Source organism: Gymnogyps californianus, chromosome 1 (assembly GCF_018139145.2).
Source record: "Gymnogyps californianus isolate 813 chromosome 1, ASM1813914v2, whole genome shotgun sequence".
In the NCBI taxonomy this organism is placed as follows: domain Eukaryota; kingdom Metazoa; phylum Chordata; class Aves; order Accipitriformes; family Cathartidae; genus Gymnogyps; species Gymnogyps californianus.
Genome location: NC_059471.1, coordinates 151,676,708 through 151,700,112, shown reverse-complemented (window position 1 = coordinate 151,700,112; position 23,405 = coordinate 151,676,708). Strand labels below are relative to the sequence as shown.

At 41.7% G+C, this 23,405-nt stretch overlaps 1 protein-coding gene across 1 annotated transcript in view; it reads left to right on the top strand.

The window, feature by feature from the left end:
• TMTC1 (transmembrane O-mannosyltransferase targeting cadherins 1) overlaps positions 1-23,405 on the top strand; it is a 142,664-nt gene that overhangs the window by 11,556 nt on the left and 107,703 nt on the right. Inside the window, exons 2-5 of the mRNA XM_050915106.1 lie at positions 1,064-1,241; positions 2,961-3,034; positions 4,228-4,404; positions 6,405-6,611. Of these exons, the coding sequence (XP_050771063.1) occupies positions 1,064-1,241; positions 2,961-3,034; positions 4,228-4,404; positions 6,405-6,611 (636 nt within the window). The remainder of the gene's footprint in view (positions 1-1,063; positions 1,242-2,960; positions 3,035-4,227; positions 4,405-6,404; positions 6,612-23,405) is intronic.

The window sequence follows — 23,405 nt, the reverse complement described above, 5'->3', positions numbered from 1 at the left end:
TTTAGCATGTTTACAGCTACATGCAAAATATTTAGATTGAGTCGTCTTTTCACTGGGTGTCTTGTCATTTTTTTTTTTTTTAAATGTCCTTTAACATTAGTGCTTTGAAATTCCTTGTGTATATATGGAGTCTTCCCTAGATAGAGACACCATGTGTATGTGTGTATATATGTATGTGTGTGTATATATATATTTGTCCAAATGTACAGATGCAGTTAATTCTAAAGAGAATTGAGTTATCTTCAACTGCATGTAAGGCAAAGCCTGTCAGCAGCTATTAAGCAAGCTGGCTGTAAAAAACAGTGACCAGAAAAATGTGTTAATACACGCTGTCAAACAAATGTCATAACAGCTTGTTATATTTTATTTTTTTTATGATCGACACAAATAGTGAACCCTAATTGTCTCACTGGGTCTAGGGTGATGTTAGCTAAGTTATCTTTACCGTCAATGTCCTTATAAAAATAATGCGAACTATTAGACCAGCTTCTTAGTCCCGATGTCAGTAAAGCATTTAAATAAATGCTTAACCTTCAGTATGTGAAAGTATTTTGAAAGTTAAATGGGAATAAATGCACCTGGAACACCAAGCAGATGCTCCAGCGCCTTACCAAGTCCTTGCTCCCAAGCATAAGCATCTATTCTGTAGTAGAAAATAACTACCCGTATTGTAAAGCTGCCACGTGGCTGAGACAACTGCAGAAGGTGCCAACAGGGAAACAGGACAAGTGCCATACTTCTGACGTTGGCCGGTGTTATTTGCTGCTAAAGAAGCACAGACATCGTCTCACTGCAGTAAGCTGTACTGGGAGGGCACAAGCCTCTCTCATCTTGGTGTCAAGAAGGTTGCCAAATGCAACCACATATTTTAAAAATTGGGGAAGTGGTTTCTCTTTAATCAGATAAACCAGAAGTTCAGAGCGATTTTCACTAATTAGTTTAATAGCACTTACATTAGAAGACTGCAAATCAGGCAAAAAGCATAATTTAGAGTATTTGAAAGATGTCCTGCTATTACAAGACCTCTCCACTCTAGTAATGGTTCCATTTTGTTTCCTTACAGGTTAAACATATTGCTGGCTGGTATGAACCCCTTCTATTTCCACGCAGTGAATGTAATTTTACACTGTCTAGTGACTCTTGTGCTGATGTACACTTGTGACAAAGCTGTGTTCAAGGACTGTCGACTTGCTTTTGTCACGGCGCTGTTCTTTGCTGTGCATCCCATTCACACTGAGGCTGTAAGTATGTGACACAAAAAAAACCCGGTGACACGAAAGCTAAAAATAAATGCATACTTTAAATTCTTTTTTTTTTTTAAAGAAACCTCTGAGTCATACAGAATATGGTACTTGTGATTTTTGCTGTGGAGGAGCAAAGGTGAGAATATACTGTATTCAAAATAATTTGCAGGAGTCATTAAGAAAAAAGTGTATTCAGACTTGCCATCTTTCTGCTCCGGCACTAAGTTCTAATTGACGGTCCTAATCAGCGATGCCAGGAATAAATGGACAGTCATTCAGCTGATGAAAATGTCGAGTCTTCTGAAACCCAAAGACCTCGGTGAGGCTGCGCTCTCCTTCTGGGGCATCGTTGCATGCCTTCAGTCATCTCCTATAGTCATCAATTTAAGGGAGAAAAAGTGAAGGGAGCATTAGTGTGTATTCTGGAGGAGATTGCTCAGATAGAGGTGATATGACCCATGGATTAATCTATATTGATTTCAATTAAAAGCTAGGAGTATCATCTTCGGAAAAAACTTTTTAGCTTAATAAACATCATGGTAAGTTTACAGAGCAACAGCTCATATTGGACATTTTTCTGTTTGTTATAAGGAAACATTTAAAGACATAGTCATGCTAAAACTGCAGTCTGCTAGCATGGGGAGGTACTTCTGTAGATAAGATAAGTCTTGCTGTCTTTGAGGAGGAAATGCAATGTCTAGCTACCCGTAATTAAAAAAAAAAAATGCACTCGTTAGCTGAGATACCACTGGCATCACACGCTCTCGTTACGAGCCTTTGTAAATGAGCGAGGGAAACGGCTGCCGCGGCTGAGAACTTTTGAGGAGAGATTACCTTAATAACAAAAAGCCACGAGCTTTACAGTTACTCCCTGTGCTGTCTTGTGTGAACTAATCAGCTAGGCTCCTTTTGATAATGCAGCTTTATATTATAAGGGAGGTTTTAGAAGAGGCACTCTTTGAATTTATTTTTGTCTGGGTCAGAACTTGAAAAGGTTAAAATAAATGCCAGAGCACTGAATATAGCTTAATTATGTAATCTCAAAAGAGGTGAAATTTCAAAGGGCCTTTTATTTGCTTTATGGGCAATTTTTAGATCTTTATGAAATGGAATATTGAAATAGTTTGTAAAAAGAGTGTTTATACATTCTTCTTCAGTATTCCCTTTCTTATAAAAAGATTTGGTTAATTAATATGTAGAAAAAAATCTTATAAACTCAGATTATTCAGAAAGAGAATAAATTACATACCACTCTATCACTTTTTGATGATAAAGTTCATTCAAATATTAATTATTAACTCATTCCTATATAATAAGTCTTCTCCAAAGAGTTGCTCTTTCATTAGTCTTTTTCTTTAACAAGTCTCAGTTCTGGGAGTTGGATGCGTTTCTCATTTGAGCCTTATTATACAAAATTAAACCAGATCCCTAAAATTGGAATTTCTCTATGCAACTTTATTAATATTTTAATAAGAAAGTAAATAATGACTTAACTGTTGGCTTACTCATTTGTTTTGCCAAGTGAGAAATGCAGCAGACAAAACTGAGCATATCCATCAGTAACCAAGTAACATTTCACTATATTGAGGGAGGATAACACTGAAATATAAAAAGCTTAAAATAGTAGCAGTTAGCATGGATCATTGAAACAGTCACTGAACGCACATGCCTTTTTATATATGTGCTTTTACACCTGTGTGTCTCTCTTTCTTTTAGGTAACAGGTATAGTAGGCAGAGCGGATGTCCTAGCCTGTCTACTCTTTCTGTTGGCTTTTCTCTCCTATAATAGGTATGGATCTTTGCTATCAGTTGTGATAATATCATGAGATGCTCTAGCCTGAGGAAGAGACAGAGGGGAAACCTGTCAAGTTTTCGGTTGTTGTTGGCAGAGGTACTTGCCCCAGCACTGCTGCATGGAAGTGCCCTGGTCCCTGCTTTAAGCCATGGTGCCAAATAAGTGATGCTTATGAGAACAAATAAACATAAAAAGAGAAGTCAACATTTAAGGTCCCCTCTTCCATTGACATTACAGCTGACCATACACTAGAGGAGGGCTTGTAGAGCTAAAAATCGTAAAGAAATGTTTTCAACTGAAGGCAAATTGTGTGTAGAGTGAAGAACAGACAGACACATGCCTGCCTTTGAAATACATGCTGTGACTGTGGGACTCTGAAATACCTGGTCTGGGAGAGTTAAGGATTGCGTCTAGACCGTTAGTCATCCTTTTCAGATGAAAACTTGGCACTGCTTGCTGGTCTGTGTCCTAAAACTGTGACTGAACAAGTATAGATAAAGAAATAGCTTTACTCAGATGGGGTTTCTGCCCGTTTTGCATTGTCATTTCATTTAGGAATAGCACTGTGTCATCATGGCCACATGGAAAAACTGCTTATATCCCTCTTGGGCTGTTTGCTACAAATCCGCAATGCTGTTTTCATCACAAGGTTTCAAAGGCGTAAAACTGGTAGTGATCCTGCAGGAATCGGCTTGTTTGATTTTGGTTCTTTCTTACCTTCTTCACTCTCCTACAGGCTTGCTGCCCAGTCCATTAATGATTAGGACACATCTTTGACTCAAGGGAGTGTGGGTGGGATAGAGGAATTTTTGCTTGCATAGTGCATTTTGTCACATAAGGAGAATTAAGCATGTGTTCTAAATGACAGAAAGCAGGTGTTTTTCTGCCCTTTCTGTCTTTGTACTTACTCTGCCTCCCTCTGACTGTTTCCAGTCCACTTTATCTTTCTGCTTGTCTTTTTTTCCTACTCTGCTCAAATTCTTGGTGCACCTCTCAATATTTGTGTTTTCTCTTCCTGTCCTGTGTCTAAACCTTTCCTCATTTATCAGCGAACAGTGTAGATTGTTCACATCATTCATTACCAGCATCTTAAGAAATTAAGGAAAAGTGTCTCAGTATTTGTGTGAATGAAGTAAACATGAAAATATCAGAGAAGTTAAAATATGTATGTCAAATCTATTTTTCAGGAGTGTGGATCAGCTTTATGTTGGGGAACATTTCCCTCCCACTGCCTCCCCATTCTTTTTGCTGCTTAGTTTATTCCTTGGGACGTGTGCAATGCTGGTGAAAGAAACTGGAGTCACTGTGTTTGGTGTGTGCTTGGTTTATGACTTCTTTTCCCTCTCCTGCAATGGACTCAAACTGTAAGTAACTTGCTATGCTCGCTGTACTTTTCAAGTGTTGCCGCCTGTGTGTGCAAAATATATATTATTATATACAGCACTGTGGGAGATGGACTTGCCCAGCTGAATTAGATGGTGCACATTTGACAAATTTGGAGGCCACACTTCATTCTGGGGGTGGTGGTGGTTTGTTTTTTTTTTTTTTTTTGGTTACTCTATTGCTGCCTGATAACTTTTGCTGGGTAGACAGACCAGATGTGAAGAACTGATCTCTAAAATGCTCAATTCACTCTGGCAAGACTAACATTTATTTTTTCCGTGGGAGTTCTGACTGAAGCGTCAACATCTTAAAATTTCTCTGGCTTAACTCCTTCCATTTGCAACATCTGCTTGATTATTCATTCACAATGTCAATGTCGTAGAAATATCATACGATGTTTAGTAGTAAAATCAGGTTTGATCCTTTCTGTCCGTACAGAATGGAAAAAGAGGGAAAATAGCCAATTCTGGAATGATTGGAATAATTAGCAGCTCTCAGCAGTCACTGGAGAAAAATCAAATACTTTGAAGTTTGTATCCCTCACCCACTTAGTGTCACAAATAACTGTTCTATTCTGTATCTCCATTAAAAGTCAGCAGTCTTTTGTTTGATAGAAGTTGTTTTTTATCCGTTTCTCTCCCAAACCATACCTGGTGCAGATCTATCGGCGAGTGAATGTGAGAGCTTACTGCCACTGAGAATGGGAGGTCTTGCTCCTGCCAGTGCTTCTCGTGTTCCCACTGCTGCCCCACAGGCTCTGGAGCCTGTCATGCCCCTGCGTGAGCTAGTGTATCTAGGTTATAAAAAAGGACACTGAATTCATGTTTCTGCTGTAGTGAATTAAATCAGCTCCCAGAAGAGTTTGGGGAGTGCCAGAGCTGGCACAATGCAAGAGCAGCAAATGCAGGGAGGAGAACAGGGACTCTCCTCTTTCAGGAGCATCCTGGCTTCCCTCCCATTTCGGCCTTTCCTCTAGGCCCTAATGGGGGATGGACCACGTTTCAGGCCCACCTGCCTTCCCTCCGGCCCCTCTAGCAGCAACAGCAATCAGAGGGCAGGTACAATGGATCAGCAGAGGATTTCTCTTATTTTGACCGGATAAGTAATTCATAACAGTGTAACTGGTGGGCAAGTAGCCAGCAAGGAGTTTTCTGGGGTACTGACAGTTGGCACGCTTGTTAACACTTGCATTTACAGTCTGCCAGGTGTATTCCAGGAGCTGCCTGGCTGAAGATAACACAGATGTTAATTAATCAGGGGAAAATCTGTGCCCTCCTCCTTCCCCCTCCCCTCAATCTCCCCCTTCCCATAGGTTCACATTCCAGTGGCCTCTTCAGGTTATTCTTCAGGTTATTTCTTTGCTTCAGTGGCATCCAGTTGCCCAGATGTGGCAGTTATTTAGCTTGCAGGAATGAAGCTCTGTAGTCCAGATGTGCTACATTTTCATATTTGCTCTGGTTGCATGTATTGTGCACTTTCCTGCCTGTTTGTGGTGCTCAGGATTTTATGACTGTATTTGACTTTTTTAGGGGGCAGCAGAAAACCAGCAGCCTTCTACATGCTGCTGAAATTCATCTCCTCCTCTTCCTTCCTCCAACTTGTACAGATTCATTTTCTGTTTAAATGAGGCAGAACACCAATTATTTTCTGCAGCAAAAAGTTAGGAATGGCACCATATTCTTCCTCACAGTGCTTCCCATCTTACCAGAAGTCCAGAGAACAGGTTGATATGGGAGTGCTCATCTTCTGTTGCTGTCGGGTCTCTTCCTCTAGATCTAGTTATGAATTAATAAATCCTGTCCTCCCAGCACGCAAAGACTTTGTATTTTGGATTAAGTAAAATGTTGTTGGTTGCAGTTAGATACTATGTTGTGCTGTTTTCATAATGTTCAACCTTTTGATAAGTAAACATGAAAAATAAAAATCCTTAAATCCTTTTCTTTCCCCTCTTTTTTTCCCTTTTCTCTGCATGTGTAATCAGGAGAAACGGGGGGATCCACCAGAGACCTGCCCGGCAGCCCGCGGCTTCTCCCTCTGCCTCGCTGCAGGTCCCTCTGGCCGGCCGGGAGAACGGGAAGCATCGCTTTGCTCACCGGGGCACCTGGAGCTCCTGCCACCCGGCGTCACCTGAGGAGCAGCGGAGCGGTGGCCTTTCGGTGCCCAGCAAAGCCATGTGGGCCATTCGGAGGTACTGCTGGCTACCTGCCGCTCCGTTGTGGTTTAGTTTGCAGCTGATTCTGCTTTAAAATGTCAAGTCATTCACTTTGTTTTAGCCATTTTTATCCTGAAATGTGCTGTAATTTTTCTTATGCTACTGGAGAGGGAAGAGAGGAGAAAGTGGAAGGAGGGTTAAGGGAACAAAGAGGAGGGAATCGAAAAGTGCATTTCTTCTGCTTGGGAAGAGGAGAATATCTGAGGACTATCCATGTCCTAAGACTTTCTATCCTAATAAGATATTGGTAGGCAATGCTCTCCTTCCCAGCTTCTCCATGGAGAAAGCCAAAACTGTAATGCTAGTTTGAATGTGAAGAGGGGGAATATGTGCATGTATACAATAATGCCTGAAGTTAGGTGAGTGCAGTGTGAGCAGCGTATTATGTGATATTGCTATATATCTATATATACACGTTTGTAGGTATAATTTCTGCATGTGGATATACATATATGTAGGTGTGTGTGTATATTTATGTATGTATATGAAAGTAGAGGTGATGCCCACTTCCACTTCATGCCTAAGAATTTGCATATAATGGTGAGAGCTGGGCTTGGGCAGTAACAGAAGGATTTTCACCAGTCGCGTCCGGCAGTTCTTGGCATGTTCATTGGGGAAGGAAGGCCTCCAGGGCCATGCTCCGGCATGGGACCAGCACTTGGTGCCCTTATTCCTGTGGAACAGCACTGAGTTAGTAAGAGCATTTAAGGGGGTGTGACTCAGCAGCCACCCCATGGATCTGTGCCAGTGTGGTGGTTTTTCTTCTTTTAACCTTGACCTTTGTACAATCTCCCTGGTAGCCCTTGCCCAGCTTGCCCTTTGTTGCTGACTTCTGGTTTTAACTACAAAACACTCACAATATTATTTAATTTGGAGACTTGTAAAAATGAATTGCCCCGCACTACCTATTCCTTGGAGAAAGTGTTTTGTTCCTTAAATGGATCAGGAATTACCTGCTGCAGTTCTCTCATCATTTAATGGTTGGCACCTGAATGGGCCCCATGCAGCACTCCTGAAACCTGGGAGAGGAAGTGTTTTATTCCCACATAACACCCCTCATTAATCAGTTCAGTAGGAGCTGTTTGTTTGTTGTTGGTTTCTTTTTTTTTTTTTTTTTTTTTTTAAATAATCATCTTGCTGCATCAGGGTTGATGGTATATAGGCATTACATGAGATCTGTAACTTCTGAGATCACAAAGTCTGTTTCCTCTGCCTGTAGTTTAAATGGTTCAACCCACTCGAGAGCTTCTGCCATGCAGCTGTTTTGCCTGACTGGTCTGACTTGGGGATGGTTGGGTTTTTGGTTTTGTTTTTAACAAGGAAGGGAGTGGGTTTGGTTGTGTTGCCTCTCCGTGTGGGAATCTGTGACACAAAAATGGTATGGAAGTCAAGGCTTTTCGGACTGGGTAAGTGCTAGCTGCTCCGGCACGGAGACTCTTCTGGCCGCTGGGAACAACTTCTAAAGTTGTTTGTTTGAATTTATTTCTTCTCCTGTGTCCCCAAATGAGTAGCACAATTAGAAAGTGTGGGTGACCCTGGTTCCTTCTGATATGCCAGGCCAGAATGGGCTGTCCAAAAGCCTTGTTTAACATCTTGCCTCTAAAGTTTAGGACCTGGTGGGGAGGAGTAACCTGAGCACGACACTGGTGCAGCTGCTATTCCTGGCATTTGCTCTCTCCACATTTCTCTCAATGCTTTTGTTCTCTTTGATACTTGTATTTGTTTCCGTTTTCCCTGATGGATACTGTGGTGGAGCGTATCAATGTAAAAAATGTCTCCTGTCTTGCTCCATCTTCTTGTTCCTTGTTTCTTTTACCCGTTTGTTTCTTTCTTTCTTTCTTCCTACTGCTCTTTCCCCCCTCCTTTGCTTTGTACTTTTTCCAGACACCATCCCTCTGCCCCCGCTTTTGGGAACGTCCCTTTCTTACACCAAGGGGAAAGCCTCTGGTTTTCCAGCCTCTTCAGGAGAGGCTGCAGAAGTTGTGTTGGAGAGACTGTGCACATGGGATGCCTTCAGAGGGAACTCGTCCATGCTGCCAACTGGCATTTGCTTTTCGGCAGCTGCCTCTTCAAGTGTTGTAAAGGATTTCTGCACATGGCAAATCAAGCTCTGCATGTACATAGCTGCTTTCTTTTTAAAAAGGGGCTCTCATGGTCTAAGCTGCTCGGCTTCTCTTTTCAAGTGACTGACTGTGTACAACACACTTGCAACAACCTGTTGTGTGATGGTTCACTGCAGGATGCCCAAAGTAGAGCTGGCTTGTTCCCAGTGGCTGAGAGGGAAGCCTGCTGCCGCACATTCGTGTTAGAGTTGTGCCTGAGAGCCTTGGGAGAAAGCCTGGGATGGGTTAATGGATGCTGCTTTGAAAGAAACTTTTCTAAAACTGCTGGCAACCTTCTTTGCTAGTTTTTTCCCTTGCTCTGAATTCCTGTTTCCTCTGAAGGCAGGATAAGTCTGGATAACTTCTTCTTGCATGGAATGACAGCCTTCTAGAGCCTGGGCGATTTGACCAGTGCCTGCTTGTCTGATGTCAGTGTTTGCTAGTCACTATAAAAAATAAATATGCTGCTACAGCATTTGTAATTTCAAGAGATCTTCTCAATTCTGAACCACACGGAGCGTGCTTGCAGTAGTATGGAACAGCAAGATTAAATGTATTGCAGCTCACTGACTCTCAAAATGACATCCACGTCATGTGGAAGTCTGTGGACCACTACCTGATTGTATGACTGCAGTCTTCTTTCTTACTTCCATTTGCTGACTCCTCTCACAGGACAGATTAAAATAGTTGAAATAATACTTTCTGTACACTGTCTTTCTTTAGTGCTATTGGCATATTATACGATATGAAGTAGGAAGCGCTCAAGGCAATTGCTCTATTAAAATACAATCCATCTTTAAAAAAAAAGTAGTAAATCCTTGCTATAGATGAAAAAAGATAGAAGGAAAAAAATTGAAGTTGCTGTCAAATATACAAAATTAATTACACAATTTCTTCACTGCAATCGATGTTTCTCTGACTTATTCTTTTCCATGGCAAAAGGGAGGGGAAAAGATTTTAAATATTTCAAAAACTCCAAAGTTGGAGTAGGCAGATTGGGCACAGTGAAGTAGCTTCAGGTACCTTATCTAGTGCACCAGGTTGCTAGTTGTAAGGTCTTCATTAGAATAAAATAGTTGTGCACTGCTTAATCTGTATTTTTAAGTACTTGTAATGTGATCAAGTAGGTTTCTATTTAATAATAATTTATTACGTATCTTGCTACTAGAGCTAACTGAAAAATGCAGGAACATGTAATGGAGGAGTTAAGGGAATCAGTCTAATTAGTAGTAACTGGAGCTAGTTATGTAAATTCTTGGTGCAGAGAGATTTCTGTTCTTTATTGTCGCTTGCTCTTGTCTTCAGCTATCCAGTGAATGTGTGGGGTGCAGTCCTGGGTGCCTTCAGGAGTAAGGAATGAGTTAGTCTGGATGAAATTGTAAGTTTTTTCACCGTGATTTATTGCAATTTTGGGAGACGTTGGCATATACTACTGAAACGAGGTAACTAGGATCTCTTATGAGTTTGATCCATCTCCCTGAGTTTTAAGACCTGAAAGGCTTGTGACCGTATGTGCCCTCCCATATGACACAAATGGAGAAGGGCAGACAGGAACTTTCACATCAGGCTTGTACTTGTGTTTGGGGTAAGGCCAGAGCTTCAGTACTTTCACTATGACGGTGCAGTATACATATACAAGTCCTATTAAAAAGCAATATCAGTGCCAACACCTCACTGCTCACCACAGCAATACTCTGTTAGATCCATGAATATGTTTAACAAGTATGATATATGTAAAACAACGTCATCACAGTCCCTTGTGCAAGTTGTGTCCATAGTTATTGTCACTCATTCTCTTTTTCTTGATTTGTTGAACCCACTGAAAACCAAGATCTATTTTTTGACCTTTTTTTTAATTCTAAGCCTACATATAGTTGTAGTCATGCATGTCGTACGTGCCTCACACTCAGCATTGCTAAATGCTGTCCAGCCCATGGACACCCTCATACCACCTAATCACCCTGATGGTTTTGAGCTTTGTAAATGAGCCTGTGGTGGGCCCACAGTCTAAGCTTCTTGAAAAACAAGACTCCTCAATAGCTTGCATACTTTTGAAACTGAAATCTCTGTTTATCTTTGGCGACTTAGAAACTGATTTTTATTGCGTCTGTTGTTGGTGATTTAGCTGTTGAGACTCTTCCTTTAGAATGGACAATAGACTGGTGTTTAATGCTGCCATTTTCCATGTACATGAACTGTTGCATTAGTTTTTTGTGTTTGTTTTTTTTAATTTTTTGCCAAGTGACAGAATGAGAGAAGTAGTAGGTGTAATTGGAGCTGTGCCCAACAGCATCACTTTAAATCTCTGTGTACGTGCAAAAGAGTGAGGGAGCTCGCTACTTGTTAGCACTGTGGGATCCAGGCACAAAACCCCATTGATCCAAAATTCAATGAAATCCTTAAGGCTATAGCAGGGATAAATGTGATCTGATGATTAAACCGGCAGCAATGTTGTTTCCTTTTGCAGTAGCAGGGGAAAGAAAATAGAAATGCTCTGCCGAACGTGGTGCATTCCAGGGATGGCTGTGCTGGCCCTAAGACTGATATACTATGAGGAAAAGTATGTTGAGGTCATAACGTATCTTCCCTGAGTCCCCATGCAGCACGAGCGGTCAGTGTTTGAGCTGAAACAGATGCTGTTCTCCAACACGAAGGAAGAGCGGAGGGAGAGGAGGGGAAAAGCGTCGGCACGCATAACGTGCGACTGTAGCAATTGCTTGGTGTTGATTTGGCTTTTCCTCACTGGGTGCTTCTATTTCCAATTCTTGTGTAGCAATGATTTTTTTTTTTAACTAATTTGACAGTATAGCACATTTCTGCTTTAACATGAAATTACTGTTCAAAAACCAGAAGTCTCCACTGCATTTCTAATGCTTTCTCTTTGCACACAGTGTAATGCTACTTCCTAGATTCATAACCAATATAGGCAGAATAGCGTGACCGATTTCCCAGATACGGGATTTCATGTGTGCAAACTTTACCTTTTCTTGAATTTGTTAGAGGGAGTTTTATAGGAAGGTGATGAAACTGCCTGCATTACAGAAGTGCAAGGAAGACACTTTCTGTTAGATTTGGTACAACTTTCTCAAACTTTAAGTTGTTAGTTGCACTCACGCACCCCAAAGGTCAGTGGTGGTTGCGTTCATACACAAAGCACTGCATGCCTCTGAGAAAACACTAAGGTAACTATTATTAATGTATTATTTTGGTCAGGGGTAAACATACAACAAAATAAAAACCTGGATACCTGTTGCTGGCCTTAAAGGTCCTTACCGTGCAACAGTGAAATAGTGAGGAAGGGATACAGGGCTTTGCAAACACCACAGCAATAGTTAGTGGAGAAATTCCAGGACAGTGGCATGGTTTGGGATTCAGGCTGTGGTGAAAAAGGTCAGGGAGTCTAGCAGTCAAAATGATTTTCTTCTCTGGGAAAGCAAAATGAGTAACCAGGAGCATTAAGCAGTGGAGCCAGCCTAAGCTTCTCCCTTCCTTCCTCTCTCACTGGTGATGTCCTGAGGGTTGTGACGCTTTGAAAATAAAGGAGCAAGCTCCTAGTCTGCGATGCTGTGAGAAAAGGTTGGCGTTGGATTGCCTCCCTGTGAAAGGAGAGAAAAGGAAGCGCTGAATTGTCGCTTGCTGTAGGCTGATTTTTTGGGGAATTGATGTTTAAAATTGAACTGAGAATAGGACAACAGAATTTCACCCCAAAAGACAAGTAGGACCCTGAGTCCCAAGGACTAGGAAGGTGCAGTGTGTGCTGAAAGATGACAGATTAGATAAGTGTCATTGTTATCCTGGTAACTGTGGGATGCTTCTTCTATGGTTTTGCAAGCTTTTTTAAATTGTAGCAGGTTTGCTAAGGCTCTGCCATTCTTGCTACTTAGTAAGCTTAATTTACGAATGAAGTTCGTCCCCCTTTGGGGAGATGTATTGCAGAGGTGGATTTGGCCTGTGGTTCACTCTTCTCTGAACTCAGTTCTTTAGACCATTTTTCCATTGTGAGTCTGAGCAATAGCTCTAGCTACTGCTGTGTCCATGTCCTGTCTTTTTAGGAAATGTTCGCTAGCAATAATACATGAATCATCTTCTCCTTCGCCTGCAGTCACTGATGATATTTATTCTCATGCTCAGGTGGTACCTGAGGCCACCAGAAGACTCTGCTAGAGTCTAGAAACACGTGAGAGGTGGGTGCCCCTATACTTAAAGCCTTGGATTCAGCCAAGGATTTATGTGCTCTGGCCTGTGACTGTCTTCTAGAGAACCCTTGTGTGATCTTGGGAAAATAATGACATCTCTCTGTTCCCATGGCATGTGCTGGAAGATGAGGCACAGTAATGCATGCTTCTTTTCCACCTCCATTTGTGCAATGGGGTTGTTTTTTTAAGACTCCCTCCAAAAAAGCCAAGGACTGTCTCTCTTATGCATGCTTGTGGCATTATGTGTCTTAATCTTTGAAATCTGCAAGTGCTGTTTCAATACAAGTAACTGAACTCATTGCTTGCTAACTAAAGTAAACAGCACTGCTTTGGTATGGTGATGACTAATGTTGCATGCACACACAAAAAGACATGTTTAGACATTATTAGGCTGTAAAATTATGCACTCATCAGGTAAGAAAGGGCTGATTTAATTTTGGCCCTGTTGTGTGTTTATGTTATGACAGTCTTTAATTACACTATCACATACCATTTTTTCTGCATGATCCCAGCTCTATTCATTGCGCAGAATGGATGGTGCTCGCTTAATGAGCAACTATTCAATATTTTGTTTCTTCCTTGTCCAGAGCATGGTTCCATGCCCTATTTACTTCACGTTATTCAAGTCCTGCTCAGAGACAGATTAACAACTTCTCGGTAATTTCTCTGTGTACAAACTACCAAGTACTGGTATTTCCTTGAAGTTTGTTGCTTCAGTCTGTAATCTTTTAAAGTACTTTTGATATAGTTTCTGGATGTGTAATTTCCTTGCTTTTTCAAAACAGGTAAAGTGAATAGCCAGAAATTTTGCAGTGGGGAGCCACATGGGTGTGAACAGTTGGATTGAAACCTTTGGATCCGCCTCATCAACATCTGCTGCTTGAGCAAGCAGACTAGCTGGTGGCAGCAGTAGATTGTGCTCTATAGGAGTCAGTATTAAGAGATGGGGGACTTTTCCCCTTAGATATTTGCTGACGGAGGAGGTACAATGACATGATGTTCCCTTCCAGACTCAGGAATAAACCCCAGCATGTGCAGCTGCTTCTGGCAGCCCCTTCCTTCCTCTCTCCCCAGTTTGTTGTCCTGCCTCATCTACTCCAGCCTGCCCTCATCTCTTCTCTGGCTTGCTTCTCCTTAGTCATTTAATTGCTTCCAGTCTTTGCTCCTCAGGCTTTGCCTTTTGGATCTTGTGGCTTTGCCTTTTGGATCTTGTGGCTTTCCTCAAAAGCTACTGTGATAAACTCCCTCTCCCACGGTCCCTCCTATACTCCTAGCCCCAAAGTCCTTGCCCAGCCAATTCAAGGGCCCCCACCTATGTCCCCGATACTGTGTATCGCATCCTCCATGTGCTCCCCACTCCTCCTGTCTTTCAGGTTCAGTCTCCTGCTGTGGGAGCTTTGCCCAGCTAGGGGCAAGGTCCCTCTGGGGTCTTCCAGCTATCAGCGCTCGCTGTCTCTGCTTATTTCCTCCTCCCCTCTGCATGGGTTTCTGCTCCATGGGCTGCAAAGCCCAGTTTCTTTTTGACCTCTTTTCTCCAGCTTTGGGGGTTCGGCTGTCCTCCGCCCTGTACCTAACTCAGGAGTTTTCCCTGTGCTTGCTGCCTGGGTTTGAGGAGGAGGGAGCATGGAGAGGCAGGCAAAAGCCAGGAGCCTGCTCTGCTCTGGTTCTCAGCGTGGCACAGAGCCACAGTTGCTTGCACTCTTGGCTTATTTGTGTATGGAAAAGCAGGCACTTGTGCACGCACTTGTTTGAATAGAAGAGGCTTGGTTTTAAATTTGACTTCCTTCGTTGGATGGTTTTAGCTGCTATTCTGGATAGTGTTTTTTGTCTTGCAGTACAGAAAAACACCTCTCCGTCTTTTTAAATCCTTCCGAGAAGGAAGTGGAAAGTAAATAATATCCCCTGGACTATTAATATGTGACAGTATCAAAAGGCCCTGTTTATTTCAGTAAGCAGCAAATAAACTTAAGTAGTTTGGCTTCATGTACATTAAATGTCAGAAAAAAGGGGCAAGACTGAGTCTGATGCTATTTTTCTTAGCTGATGATGACTTAATGTGTTTCAGCTTTTTTTTTTTTAGGAAAGACTTTTTAGTCTTTTAAAGATCTTTTAGACTTTCATTAGTCCATGAAAATCCATTTTTGTGAATTCGTAAGTGGAAGCTGTACCTGGGACAAAGAACCACACTGCGCAAAACAGAATCAGGAGGAAAAGTTAACGGCTGTTTTTGTTTTTTTTTTTTCCATCTTCTGAAAGATGCTGATCACTTATTCATTCATGTGCAGAGGGAGCGGGGGGCTTTTTCTCTCATTAATGGGAGTTGCATTTAAGCCCTGCAGTTGCAGTCACTTCATTGTACGTTGGCCTCTTCTGTTCCCTGTGTTGCTAATTGGAAATCCCCAATTTGTAGGTGCAGTCTGTGTCCCAGAGCTGATTCACAGGAGGCTCTGTTCATTCTCCTTACTTCACAGGACTGCCTTTCTATTCACAGTTCATGGCAGTCTCATTAAACCAGCGTTTGAAATAGCAGCGTGCCAGTGTTCATTGGCTTTCTCAGAAAGCCCTGTAAACCAGTGTCAAGGAATTAACAGCGGCTGAGAAACAGAAAAACCTTAATGGCTTGCCAGGTCATTTTCCTTGCAGTAAATCTGGGTTAGTTTGACACAGAATGGTATTTCAGTCACCCAGGAAATTAAAAAAAAAAAAACCACAAAACCAAACAAAACCACAACACCTGAAGATAGATGATACCCAGATTATTGCAGGTATTTCCCCGGAGCTAATCTAATTGAACAGCTTCTCTGCTACATCTTTGGCTTCCAGGCACATTTTTTGACATCTAGTGGAAACTTTTAGGCTGTTCTCAGGAGTGAAGGATTCAGCTGTAACTACCTACCTCATTAATGACTGATGCTTTCTGAGCTGGTCCATGTCTCCTCTGTGAACTTGGTAATCACAGCATGTATTCAGTGAAGGACAGCAGACTCTGAGGACTAAGTTACGTGGCTTTAGGTTTTCACAGGCTGATACAAGCAATCATTACCTCAAAACAATGAGGAGACCAATCTCATGAAATACAACTTCAGGTGGATGGTTCCAGTTGTGTGATGAGTGTTACTTTGATTTTTTTAATGTGAAGTAGCTGTTGAGATTTAATATTTGGTTTAAAATGACAAAATCTGTTAGCATGTCTAATGCTTCTCCCATCCTCCCTGTCTGCTTTCCAAGATTAATAGATCCTTCCCTGACTAGAAACTTAATCTTCAACTTAATCTAAAGAAGAAGAGTAGTAAATCCACTTTCACATTTCTAATTCAGTTATCCCAATATTCTTTTCCAACTACTGCATTAGAAACCTTAATCCTCTACTTGGCTTGGAAATGCTGGAATGCACATTTCTCTCCCAACTGCAGATCTTTGAAATGCAGATTTTTGTTGCTATTCTTTTAAGCAATTTCCAGAATGTGAATATCCAGGAAGCTGCAGCACAGAAGGGACTGTTGTAAATGCATTCCACATTCCCAAACATCCGTGCTGAAATTCAGATACTGGCTGAAGTGAGCCTTGAAAGACAAGGTTTGTGCCTGGGCTGTTGGAACGCTGCTATCGAGTGTTTGCTTTCCAGGTCTGAGAGGTCTCGCAGCATCTGGTGACACTCTGCTTTGCCTTATGAATTCTCATTACCTGCCACAACTGATCATGGAGCGGCTTAAACGAAAATCTTCCACTGAAATAAGTTGTGGTGGTGGTTGTTTTATTTTTTTTTTAACCTCCTTTCTCAAAGTTAGGTTTGGTTGTCTTAAAGTACCATTCTTTTGCCGTGTGGATAATGCAGTTGTTCCCTCTGTTTAAAGCTTTGGTTGGCAGCATGTTTGCCATAGGTCCTCTGTTCAGGCTGGGGGCTGAAAGTCTGCTCAGATCTCTCCTTTTGTGACCTATGAATCCCTTGTTTTTGCAAATCAGCTGTAGAGTAAGGAAGTATTAAGTGTAAAATTTGTACTTTGAAACTAACTATGGTTGCACTTTGGTTGTACTAGTACAAAAACTATGGAATAAAATACAGTTCCTTTTAATCTGTGAAAGATGCCAACAAACCTGCTGGGTGTTCATTTTAGAAGAGGAAAATGAGAAGGAAAAACTGTCTCTTCTCTGTTTTCCATGGAGACAAGGACTTTATTGATTGTTCAAAATAAAATTCAGGGAAAGAGTAATTATCAGTCAGGAGTGGAAGGGGGAGGGAACATTACCTTTATTTCCCTCCCATAAAATGTAGTTTTATCCGATCGTACAACACCATTACACGTATCGTTCTTGCAAGACCATGTTGGGAATTTCTGCAGAGACAAAGCTGCTGTAAATGATGGCCTTGGGTTCTCTTGCAATATTTTGACATTGCTTGATTTAATTGCATTTACTGTAATCTCTGCCTAATCTCATGACAGCAGCTTGTATCACTGCTGCGCCTGTGAGTTATCTGTAAATGTTTGAAGCAGAGATATTTCTTTTGTATTTTGGTAGTAAGCTCAATTCATTTGTTATTGTTCTTCTCCCTCTTCTCCCCTGTTCTCCCCAGCGTTAATTATGTCATGCATTTATTTCAGAAGATGAATTGCTTAGAGTACAAACGTTTTTGGTACAAGCATCAGGAATTTTCATCTTTAGAAAGCTGTCACCTGGTCTGTGATCTAAATGGCTGCTAATGCCGGTCTTTCTAATCTATCCATTACAGATCAGCATTCCTTTGCTGATCTTGGCTGACGTACTGTGGATTCACTATCATGACCCTGCTTATGATCCTGAATGGTATCTCCATCATGGAATTACTCAATATGGAAAACAAAATTCCTTCATTCATTGCCCATATAAACTTTTGGAGATGATGGATAACTTTCCACCCAGAAGGCATTTGTTCATGCATTTGGTCTAGTGCTATGCATGAATATGAATGTAGGAATTTTTGCATGATATTTCTTCAGGAAAAAAAATAGAACTCACTTTATAATAGGATTTGTCTATCGAACTCATATCAGTATACTCAAGAGAATAGAAGAACATTGTGGGAACACCATATCAAACCAGCGGTCCACCTAGCTCTGGTATCGGTTTTCTGACTGTGGTCATTACTAGATGCTTACAAAGAAGAAAAGAATGGGCACAGGGCCAGTACAGGGCTATCTTTCCTCACTGTGCATGCTGAACATGTGCCAGTCAGTGATTTAGAGTCTATGGATCTGGATGCTTTATCTGGAGCACTGTGTTTAAGACTCTCCATGGACCTGTCCTCTGTGGAGTTGCCTAATTCCCTTTTTAGAACCCTTCTCTCCTCCAACTTTGAGGACATCTTGTCGCAATGAGTTCTGATTTAATTATACACCGTACGAAGAAGTCTTTCCCTTTGCTTGAAAACTGATCATTTCATTGGGAGCCCTTTGACTTTGTGTGAGAAGAAGTAGAAAGTAATTTCTCTGGTTCACTTCCCCAAGCCCTTCATAATTTTATGGTATCTTTATATGTACTCCCTTTCCAGGGTGGAGAGCCCTGTTCTGTTGATTATCTCCTCATGCAAAAGCCATTCCATGTGTCTGATGAGCCATATTACCCTTTCCTGTACCTCTTCGATCTCTATTAGATCCTTTGAAAACTGGGCAGAGGAAGGGGAGATCTCAGAATAACATGCAGTACTCTACATGCAGGGACACCTTGGATTCTTATTCAGTGTATTACAGCTTGTTGTTTCTGTTCTAAATGTGCTATTCAAAATTTGCATTTTTCAGTGCTGATTTATGGCACCACCTTTTTTTTAATATTATTTATTCTTTTGTTCTGACTGCAGTCTGTGTAGGTAATTGAGAGGTACAGTAAAAACCTGAATGGAAAATCTGAGTATCTTTTATTAGTGTGTTTTGAATTGTGTGTGCTGGCTTTGGCTGACGAGCATCCTGCGACTGCCTGGCCTGTTCCCCATTACAGGGGAAAGGCTGGAGCAAGACGCTGAACTCAGCTAAGATGGGCCAGGCGGATTTCAGGGCCAGAGAGGACACCATCAAACTCTGTATCTCCTGTGTCTGGGCCTCAGTTACCTAGATATGGGTTTACAATATTTCCTCCCTTTCTTAACTGCTACTTGGGGGTGAGGAATAACTCAAAATAACCCGGCTTGGGCAAAGCTCGTGGGCTTCCTCAGGCACCCACTCACAAGACTGAGTCCTCACTGCTTTTTCTCAGCTTCAGCAGTTTTCTCTTCTCCTCTGCAGTGTGGTTGCAGTGCAAAGGGGCTGCAGCCGGTGTCTTAGCTGCCCAGGACCTGCGGTGTGCATGTTGTCTGTGTCTGAGTGTTTATGCTCTATCAGCAAGGGAGAAGCGATACCTCTCTAAACCAAAGGGCAGAAATTCCCAGTGTTTGCCCGAATTCACAAACAAAATCTGATGTAAGGCAGAGACTTAATCCAGGATTTCCCAAATCTTAAGCTGATCTACCTCAGCACAAGTCTTCCTATTTTTGCCAGAAAATTGACAATTTCTCTCTTAAAATCTGCTGAAAAGATAGAGCTCCCTATCCCCCTCCCCTCCTCTCTCCTACAAGCCAAAAGCTTCAGCATTTGTTGTTGTTAAGTACAAAGATGTAGACAGTGCAAGCCATGATAGCTGCTATCCCAGGGCTTTCATGTCACTATTTGTTGCATTATTTACCTTGATCTGATTTGGCCTCTTGACTCCATCAAAAGCACCTTTCAATGTGAATTAATTAAGAGAACTGTATTTTCTTCTTTAAACTGCCTTTAAAAGAAAAACTCTCCCAGATGGCATTAGGGAAGGAGAGAGGTGTTTTTTCTCTCTGCACAAGCCATGCTTTCGTCGTAGACCAAAGGCTTTCTCAGCCCTCCGTTACACTTTGGGAGTCTGCCGTTTTGATGGATTGAAGGTGCTTTCTCCTGGGAGTTTGGAAATGCCAGAACTGAATGAGACCCCCTCAGTGGCATCCCAGCCCAAATGAGCAGCTTTCTAATAATAAAGATGACTTTAATATTGCAGCATCCTGTCTCTGCAGAGCACTCAGTTAATTATGAGGTGTGAATAAGGAATATGTTTCACAGTGCCTTGGCAATTTTCTGAGTTCACTGATCCGTAAACAAGATTATTCCCTAATAGTCCTTCATCTCTGCCATTATTACACAAGGATGTTCAACTTTAAATTAAATTAAAAATGATCATCTTTAAAGTTTGTTGAGCCACGGATAATCTTTTGAGAGTGTTTCCAGGATTAACTATTTTAAAATTGCTTAGTTATTTGGGGAGGAGAGAATTTTTTGTCGTTCCTGCTGTGCCATTTTTATAAAGACCACACTGTAGCAACTCTCCACTGGGAAATGCAAATTAGACCCGTTTTTCTTTCTTTCTTTTCAAAGTCCCTGACACTGTCAGGCAGCTGATGTTTTGGGGGGAAGGTGCTTCATTAAGGTATATGGCAGTTTTTTACAGTTCTTTCAGCTGCTGCTGACCCAGGAGCAAGGGACTGAATTTGGTTCCCGAATGCCAGCTGTCCAGCCCAGCTCTGTCCCTGGCCCTCAGACAGTTTGTACGGGATGGAAATGACACGGGCTGTTGGCGCAAAACTGTCACGTGGTTTGCGATCTCTCGGGGTTGTGCAGAGCTACAACTCCTTGAAGACGTTTTTACCATTACTAGGAGTGTCACTGTAAATTTTTAAGGTCGAGAGGGAGCATTTATGATCATCTAATCTGAGCTGGAGCATGGTACAAGAGACGGAGCTTCATCTAAGAATTACTATATGAAGCCTGAAGTTCTCTTTGAGCTGTGTCGCGTATCTGTCAGGGAGGCAGTGCAGCACTGACTTTAAAGACTTGATGTGATGGAGTATTTGAAGTATCCTTAGGTGGATGGTTGCAGCAATACGCTATTCTCGCTGTTAAAAATGTGTGCCTATTTCTAGTCTGATTTATCTAATTTCAGCTTCCAAGCACTGCATCTCATTATGTCTTTTTCCACTAGATTAAACAGGGCTCTCCTAGCTGAAAGTTTTGCAGTCTGTGATAGTTGTTTTATCGTTCTTCCAGACAGAGTGAAAGGCTGGGCTTCCTCAGGGTACGTCTACCCAGCAGTCGCCGTTGCGATGCAGTTTAGGTACTTGGATCTGAGCAAGCCTCAGATTAGGTAGATTTAGGTCCTGCTAATAATATGTCTTCAATGGCATGGAGACGAGAGTAGGTGAAGCAAGCTTTCTAAGTGTTTGCCAGTCTTCTTTCTTTTTGAAATTTTTCCAGTGGATGTCATGATAAACTGTTTCAAAACAGTAAAATACAGTTAATTTTTGCAGCGCAAAGCTTACATATTGTGAAAATCAGTACTTTGCTGAGTAAAACCAAGTAGATCAGAGTAAAATTAGCGTATCTTTGATAATAAATCCCTGTGGGACAAGAACGAGATCTTCCCATGTGTTTGTTGTGTTTCTAGCACAACAGTGTTTTGATTTTAATTGGAAAATTAGTCATATGAGGAGGTGCACTTGATACTGCATCTGCACAAACAGATGACATTTGGATGGTGCGCTGCTCTTGATCTTATGAGAATTGTCATGGAATCCTTAAGGAATGCAAGTGCTCAGAGTCTGGAGTTCACATATTGTCTGGAAGGGCTGTGAGCGAACAGGCAGTCTTCGAAATGCTGCACTGAGCCCTTGTTCACAGCAGTAAAGTCGGAGAAAAGGAGATGGAGAAAATTTGGATAGATCATCCTTTTTAACACAAGATTGTCCCTCACAATATAGTTCCTAGCAGGTTTTATATTGAATCTAGTTTTAGAAACAAGAAAGATATAGATTGATATCTTTATTTCACACTCAGTATGTTTTATAATCAGGAAGTATAATTTCAGAGGGGAGAAATGCCAGCAATACAGCAGAAGGCAGCCTTACCTAGAGTGCGCAGGAAGCTCTCAGGAAAGCAGGGATGTCAGCTGTTGACCTACGCTGATGATGCTTCATTTGTGAGATTTAGTCAGATTAAAGCACTAAGTAATATGATTAATTTGGCTCCAGGTTTAGTGTTTAAGAATACATAAGACAGAACATCAGCATTGTTCCTTTATACCAGCTGAGACTGTGACCCAGCTGGCAGACTACTCTGTGGGTACCATTATCTTTTACATAACAAGTTTCATATTCTCACATTTCATTTTTTTAAGCATCTGTCATTACCTCTTCAGAAACCCCTTACAAATTGGAGGTGCATCTTGCATAACTGAAGAGCAATTATTGTTCCATTACCAAGTAATGAAGTGCACACTTGTATGGAAAGAATGATGACTCCAAATATGATAAAGTTCAGCAAGATTCCCAAGATAATTTCTAGAAGTGTTTTCTACCTTCAAAGCTTGTATTTTAATAGGTGGCAGATCTTAGGTCCAATACCTTCTTTAAAAAACTATTAAGGAAGAAAACACACATGTGAGAGCTTGAAAAAGGGAGCTGTTTCCATATCAAAGTCAAGGGAAATGTTTTGCATCATCATGAAAGATGCCTCCCTGCCATGGCCCAGAGTTTGAGGTTACTGACTTTGATTTAGTGTGGTGGTTCGGTGTGTTATTGGTCCCCTGGTAATTCTGCCAGGACACGGAAGAGGCTTCTGGGGAGGCAGGAGTCCTGGGAATTCAGTATGGCGTGGTCATCCCCCAAGTTACATTTGAAGAAGACTTTAGTTTTCAACTGGATAAAGTTGCAGGGCTCTTGAGCGAGTCCAGATGGTGCTCCCAGGGCCTGCTTTTGAGACGTGGGATTGCCAGCGCAATCACTTGAAGCAGTAATGCTCTCTGCCAATTAGGACTTGTCTTCTCTTGGGCTCCCAAACATTGAGGTACTTGAGCAGGAAATTATTTTGAATGTTTAGTCCTCACATTTAATGCTTTTTTGAGTAGAGCTTAGTGTGACGATCATGACCTGCTTATCCCTCTAGCAGAGTCCCCCAGTAACTGGGACACATAATCACAATGATTACTGGGTCATTGCAGCTGAACAGCTGGTGTCAGTTGCTGTAGCTCTGTTTGCATGCGGTACAGCTGAGGTTTCCACATCTCCAGTATCCTCATGACAAGACTCAGGCCCCTGCAAGCTTAGTGAATGGGATGGCTAACAGTGCAGATCTGACCAGCTCGCTAAGCCTGTCTGTGGGATTCTTCTCACCTTCTTAGACTCGGCTTGGTGAATTTTAGACCATTAATTTTAAAAGCCTTTTCCAATCTGTTAATGCTGATTTTTTAAAAATAGCTTCTCTGATGGGAGTTGTCGTGGCTTTAGCAAGGAGAGGTATAATCTCTGAGTCAGTAACAGAAAAAAAACCCCAAACCTAAACAAACCAACACAACCCAGAAGATAGTCTGCAGGTTGTCACTTCTTAAATTAATGTCCTTCCTTCAGTCAAGGAACATCAGATGGTAAGGGACTACTTGGCTCATCAGGC